General features: G+C 60.9%; 1 protein-coding gene across 2 annotated transcripts; it reads left to right on the top strand.

The window, feature by feature from the left end:
- The first annotated feature begins 3,041 nt into the window (after positions 1-3,041).
- ATP5F1D (ATP synthase F1 subunit delta) lies at positions 3,042-6,198 on the top strand. Of its 2 annotated transcripts, none has more exons than XM_033199645.1 (5): positions 3,042-3,278; positions 3,742-3,895; positions 5,462-5,550; positions 5,681-5,806; positions 6,108-6,198. In XM_033199645.1, exons 1-4 carry the CDS (start codon positions 3,138-3,140, stop codon positions 5,801-5,803), a joined length of 507 nt encoding a protein of 168 aa, XP_033055536.1. In that variant the 5' UTR covers positions 3,042-3,137; the 3' UTR covers positions 5,804-5,806; positions 6,108-6,198. The 2 variants fall into 2 exon arrangements, with proteins under 2 accessions (XP_033055536.1, XP_033055538.1); XM_033199647.1 differs by having other exon boundaries at positions 3,043-3,278; positions 6,062-6,198.
- Positions 6,199-6,801: the final 603 nt, after the last annotated feature.

Genomic DNA, 6,801 nt, shown 5'->3' with positions numbered 1-6,801 from the left:
TCTCTTTTTTTTTTTTTTTTTTTTGAGACGGAGTCTCGCTCTGTCGCCCAGGCTGGAGTGCAGTGGCCCGATCTCAGCTCACTGCAAGCTCTGCCTCCCGGGTTCCCGCCATTCTCCTGCCTCAGCCTCCGGAGTAGCTGGGACTACAGGCGCCCGCCACCGCACCCGGCTAGTTTTTCTTTGTATTTTTTTAGTAGAGACGGGGTTTCACCGTATTAGCCAGGATGGTCTCGATCTCCTGACCTCGTGATCCGCCCATCTCGGCCTCCCAAAGTGCTGGGATTACAGGCTTGAGCCACCGCGCCCGGCCTTGAGCCACCGCGCCCGGCCAGCCCTTCTCTTATGACTGGTGCTCCAGGCACAGGGGCAGCACCAGGGAACCTGGTGCCAGGCAGATGGGAATTGCATGGGCAAAGGTTTCGAGGCAGAAAAGTTTGCAGGTCAGCGCCTGTGGAGGAAGCAGAGAAACTGTCTTGTTCCCAGCAGGACCATGACATGGGCAGGCTTCAGGGTTTTTTGTATTTTGTTTTTGCCTTTTGGAGAGACAGTCTCGCACTGTCACCCAGGCTGGAGTGCAGTAGTGCGATCACGGCTCATTGTAACCTCCACCTCCCAGATTCAAGCAATTTTCCAGCCTCAGCCCAGAAGGTAGTTGGGACTACAGGCCCGCGCCATCATGCCCAGCTAATTTTTTGTTTTTGTTTTGTAGAGATGGAATCTTGCTATGTTGTCCAGGCTGGTCTTGAACTCCCAGACTCAAGAGATCCTCTGCCTCAGTCTCCCAAAGTGTTGGGACTACAGGCGTGAGCCCCCACACCCCGCCAGGCTTCCGATTTTTAATAAAGACTCCCTATGGCTGTATGAAGAAAAGGTACTTGTACTAAACAGGCGGAGGCTGGGGCCTGCTAGGCCAGAGACGGTAGCCGCGGTGGCCATGCTGGGTGCACAGGCGGAATTCCAGAGGAACCCCAGGTTTGGGGCTGGAGTAATGCCGCCCTCACCCGTGGGCGACCCTGGAGTGGGGACTGGAGGGGAGTGGTTCCATGAGTGAGATTCAGTCTATTAGGCCTCCTAGCGTCCTGGAGTGGCAGCTGGATATGAGGTCCCGAGAGCCAGGAGAGGATGTGGTGCACAGGTCATGCCTAGAAAAGTAAGCGGGGCTTCCCCTCTGCGCCCCCCGAACCAGGGCCAGAATGACCAGGCCCCAAGTGACCCTCACAGCTCTGGCCCGTCGGGAGGAGCCAGGCCCAACCCTTCATCCTGAGTCCGGCCAGCAGGGCCTTCTTCAGGTGTCCGTGTTCCAGAGGACAGGAGCGCCCGCCACTCCACTGGCGTGAACACGGGCAGGGGGCGAGGGTGCAACCTCCGGGTGTAAGGAGCCACGGATGGTGTCGGACAGCCCCAGGCCCTACCCCAGCTCCCTGCACCCCTGGGGTCCAGCCCACAGCGCCAGGCACAAGGCCCTTTCCAAGGAGCCAGAGCCCCAACCCCCGCCATCCCCAACTCTGCATTTTCCCGGAGCCTAAAGAGGGGGGCTTGGGGCTCGGACGGGTGCCTCGGACCTGCGTGAGCGCGGGGGCGGGGCAGTGACGTCATGGCCGTGAGCGAGGCTGCGCGGGCCGCTGGCTGACGGCAGCGGAGCCCCGAGCCGCCCGCGCACGCGCTCCTGCGTCAGCGGTGCGCGGGGGCGAGGGCCAGGCAGGAGGTGGGGGGCGGTGAGCGCATCTCCGGGCGCGGAGCGCCCTCTGCCGGCGTCGGGGAGCAGCGCGCCAGGGTCTGGGGTTCCCAGCGAACCCTCCCGCATCGCCCGCGCTCCTGCCCGCGCTGTGCCCCTGGCCGCGGTCGCCATTCCCTAGAACAGCGGCACCTGCAGCCTTCCACCTTGTCCCATCCTGCACTCTTTCTCGACTTTTACTAATATTTATTTTTGGCATTTGTCACCACCTATCACTACTACCTGCTTATTTCTTAATTAATTAATTAATTAATTTTTGAAACAGAGTCTTGCTCTGTCGCCCAGGCTGGAGTGCAGTGGCGCGATCTTGGCTCACTGCAACCTCCTCCCCTCGGGTTCGAGCGATTCTCCTGCCTCAGCCTCCCGAGTAGCTGGGATTACAGGCGCCCACCACCATGCTCGGCTAGTTTTTGTATGTTTAGTGACGAGGTTTCGCCATGTTGACCAGGCTGGTTTCAAACTCCTGACCTCAGGTGATCCGCCCACCTCGCCCTCCAAAGTGCTAGGATTACAGGCGTGAGCCACCGCGCCTGGCCTGATCTGCTTATTAATGATCTCAAATGTCTGCTAAACGATTCCTGGCCCCAGAGCAGGATTCTCACTCTGTCGCCCAGGCTAGAGTGCAGTGGTGCAATCATAGCTCACTGCAGCCTCAACCTTCTTAGGCCGAAGCGATGCTCCCGCCTTAGCCTCCCCAGTAGCTGGGACTACAGGCGTGCACCACCATGCCAGGCTAATTTTTTGATTATTTGTAGAGACAGGGTCTCCCTATGTTGCCCAGGCTGGTCTCGATCTCCTGGGGTCAAGTGATTCTCCTGCCTCGGCCTCCCAAGGTGCTGGGATTACAGATGGGAGCCACCACACCTGGCCCAGAACAGGAATCTTGATGTTTTCTTGATGTCTATCCAGGACCCTGCATCCAATGAGCGCCCCAAAAATCTTTTTTTTTTTTTTTTTTTTGTACAGACAGGTCGGGGGCGGGGGCGATCCACACTGTTGCCCAGACTGGTTTCCAAGCCTCAAGTGATCCTCTGGGCTCAGCCTCCCAAAGCGCTGGTATTACAGGCGTGAGCCACCAGGCAGCCCAATCTTGAATTTCACTGAAGCTCGTTTTACTCCCTCCACCTCCCAGGACGGTCTCACCGCCCTTATCTGAATACCCGCTGGATAAGGGGCCAGAACAAAACTGCAACCCCCAGAATACCCCACGACGGGGCGTTGCCTCCTCAACGTCGCAACGTCGCGTGCACCCTGCTGGGAGTCGTAGTTCGCGCTTGCGCTCTTGCCGGGACTCCTCCTCCCAGACGTCCCTGCGCGTCGTCCTCCTCGTCCTCCAGGCCGCCCGCACAGCGCCGGAGTCCGCCACCCGCCCGCCACACGCTTCCTGCCGCCCGTCGCTGCCATGCTGCCCGCCGCGCTGCTCCGCCGCCCGGGACTTGGCCGCCTCGTCCGTCAGGCCCGTGCCTATGCCGAGGCCGCCGCCGCCCCGGCTGCCGCCGCCGGCCCCAACCAGATGTCCTTCACCTTCGCCTCCCCAACGCAGGTGCGGGCGCTGCGGGTCGGGACCCTCCGTGGCCGCCTCCCCCGGAGTCCAGGGTCCCCACCCCCAGGGCGCGACCCCCCGCTTCCGGGTCCCCGGATCCGCGCGCCCCGGAAGCCGAGGTCACTCAGTCCTGGACCCTCGGCCCTGCCTCTGCCGCCCGAGCCCTGCGCTGCCCTCGTCCCGGGCACCTCCCCGAGATAAGCGCCTCCTGGGTGCCCTCCCCGATCTCCCTGGCCAAAGCCTGGGTGTCGCCGGATCGTTGCATTTCCATTTCGCGGATCAGTAGAATGAAGCGCAGCGTTGAGGACCAAAGCTGCAATCTCTGATCCCTGCACTGGGCTGTCTCAGTGCCTCACATCAGCGCCAGGTCCTGCCCGGACCCATTTCTCAGCAGGACAGGCCGAGTCCAGGGTGGGCGCGGGGCCGGCCTGCCCCGCCATCATTCCCCACGCTGTTGTCGCAGGTGTTCTTCAACGGTGCCAACGTCCGGCAGGTGGACGTGCCCACGCTGACCGGAGCCTTCGGCATCCTGGCGGCCCACGTGCCCACGCTGCAGGTCCTGCGGCCGGGGCTGGTTGTGGTGCATGCAGAGGACGGCACCACCTCCAAATACTTCGGTGAGTCCGATGGAGGGCTGCAGGGCCAGGCCAGACCGGGGCTCCACATCCCAGGTCAGTCTCCGTCTCAGTTGAGGCTGCGAGAAAAAATAGTTCTAGGCCGGGCGCGGTGGCTCACACCTGTAATGCCAGCACTTTGGGAGGCCGAGGCGGGAGGATCACGAGGTCAGGAGATCAAGACCATCCTGGCTAACACGGTAAAACTCCTTCTCTACTAAAAATACAAAAAATTAGCTGGGCGTGGTGGCGGCACCTGTTGTCCCAGCTACTCTGAGGCTAAGGCCGGAGAATGGCGTGAACCCGGGAGGCAGAGCTTGCAGTGAGCAGAGACTGTGCCACTGCACTCCAGCCTGGGCTACAGAGCGAGACTCCATCTCAAAAAAAAATACATGTATATATATATATAAACAGAAAACTAGTTGGGTGTGGTGGTGGCCGCTTGTAATCCCAGCTACTCAGTAGGCTAAGGCAGGAGAATCGCTTGAACCCTGGAGGCAGAGGTTGCAGTGAGTGGAAATCGTGCCACTGCACTCCAGCCTGGGCAACAAGAGTGAAACTCCATCTCAAAAAAGAAAATACAGTTTTAGCAGGCTTGTCCACTGAGGAGCCTGGGCTGGGCGGTGATGAAAGCGAACCAGAGGGGACCCTGCTCTCAACCGGTTTATGACTGGCTCTGGACTAACCAACGTGTGATGGGTGAAGCAAGAGATGTAAAACCACCCAGGCCCAGTGGCTCATGCCTGTAGTCTCAGCACTTTGGGAGACTGAAGTGGGAGAATCGCTTGAGCCCAGGAGTTCGAGACTAGCCTTGGCAACATAGTGAGACCCCGTCTCTACAAAAAATAAAAAGAAACTAACCAGGCGAGGCTGGGTGTGGCGGTTCACACCTGTAATCCTAGCACTTTGGAAGGCCGAGGTGGAAGGGTCTCTTGAGCCCAGGAGTTTGAGACCAGCCTGGGCGACATAGTGAAATCCCGTATCTACAAAAAATTAGCTGGTTGTGGTCCAGCTACTTGGGAGGCTGAAGCAAGAGGACCGCTTCAGCCGGGGAATTCAAGGCTGCAGTGAGCCACGATCATGCCACTGCACTTCAGCCTAGGTAACAAGAGTGAGACCCTGTGCCAAAAAAAAAAAAAAAACCCTCAAGAAACCATGTCAGGAGGACTGATCAGATTAGGGGAGGAAGGTCATTTGTGCAGGAAAAAAGCAGTTGTAAGCATCACTGGCTTCCAGTGGTAGAGCCGGCTTTGAACTCAGCTTGCTTTTGGCCCGGATCCCAGCTCAGCCCATGGGTGGTGGGTCAGAGGGAGGGTCTCTGTCCCCAGGCAGTGCTTTTGGGGGTCCCTCCAGCTTCTAGTTCTTTCTTGGGGCCCCTGTTTTGTTCTCTAGCAGTTGCCCCCCATGTTGGGCCCCAGGGCCAGTCCTGTGGGTCTGTTAGCACACTCAGGACACAGACTTGAGTGTTTGTCGAGCTTCTGGTTCACAGGGGGCTCTGCACTTGACCAGGGGCGTCCCTGAGACTGGCCCCGTAAGGTCTCACACCTTCCCCCCACCCCATTCCCCCAGTAAGCAGTGGTTCCATCGCAGTGAACGCCGACTCTTCCGTGCAGTTATTGGCAGAAGAGGCAGTGACGCTGGACATGTTGGACCTGGGGGTGAGTGCCAGAGGGGACCTGAGGCTGAGCAGGGTGGGAGTTGTCCAGGCTGCGGGGGAGGGAGCATTAAGGGACCAGGAGCCGGGCTGGGGTCCCTGCTGGCCCCTCACTGCCCCTCAATCCCTTGCAGGCAGCCAAGGCGAACTTGGAGAAGGCCCAGGCGGAGCTGTTGGGGGCAGCTGACGAGGCCACTCGGGCAGAGATCCAGATCCGAATTGAGGCCAACGAGGCCTTGGTGAAGGCCCTGGAGTAGGCGGTGCGTACCCCATGTCCTGAGGCCCGGCTAGGGGCTGGGCAGGGGTGCCAGGTGGGCCCAGCTAGCTCCTGGGGTCCCGGGCCACCTGGGGAAGCTGTCCCTGTCAAGGAGGCCACCAGAGGGCAGTGCAGTCTTCTGCCTGGGCCCCAGGCCCTGCTTGTGTTTAAAGCCCTGGGGACTGGGGCAGGGACAGACGATCCCCCTCAGCTTTGAGCTGTGGCTGCCACCCATGGGGCTCTCCTTCCACCTCTCAAGATCCCCCCAGCCTGACGGGCCGCATGACATCCCCTCTGCCCTGCAGAGCCAGCCGCCAAGGTCCACCTCAGCTTCGGAGCCACCTCTCTGGATGAGCTGCCCCCAGCCCCCGCCCCATTAAAGACCGGGAAGCCTGACTGTGCTCCGCTCTTGTTACTCTACCTGGCCCGGTGAAGCCGGGAGCGTCCTGGGCCTCTGCTTACGTCCTCCATGTCCCCCTGGGAATAGGGGCTTTGAGCTCCCTGGACTGAATGCCCCTTCGGGCACTGGGAGGTCTGTAGGAAGCAGGCTCGAGGGGGTGGGTGGGGTGCAGCCAGGCAGGCAGGGTGCTGACCTTCACCCCACGATGGTGGGGAGGGTGAAGGTCGCCAGTGATGGGGACATCGGGCGTGGAGGGGTGTCCCCGCCGCTCCTGACACCTCGGCCCAGTTCCTGGTCTCCAGGCCTTGACCCTGAGCCCTGCCAGCCCTTGGCCCCGCCCACCAGCCTCTGGGAAGAGGCGGGCCCCACCCGCTCCCACGGTGGCCCCGCCCTGTGCCCGCCCGTCCTGTGGGTGGCCCTGCCTGGCTGGGTGCCGAATCTGCAGTGTTTTTGGCACCTAGGCTTCTGGGTTGGCCCCAGATGGAGTGGGGTAGGCCCAGGAGGAGGTGGCTCCCTGGCACTGCCCCGCTGGGCCCGCCTCTTCTCCTTTCCATAACCCTGGGGGCGGGTGACACTGGTTCCAGGTGCTGTGCGGACGG

This window comes from Trachypithecus francoisi, unplaced genomic scaffold (assembly GCF_009764315.1).
Source record: "Trachypithecus francoisi isolate TF-2019V2 unplaced genomic scaffold, Tfra_2.0 Lachesis_group5, whole genome shotgun sequence".
Taxonomy (NCBI): domain Eukaryota; kingdom Metazoa; phylum Chordata; class Mammalia; order Primates; family Cercopithecidae; genus Trachypithecus; species Trachypithecus francoisi.
This window is presented reverse-complemented; position numbering and strand designations above follow the sequence as displayed.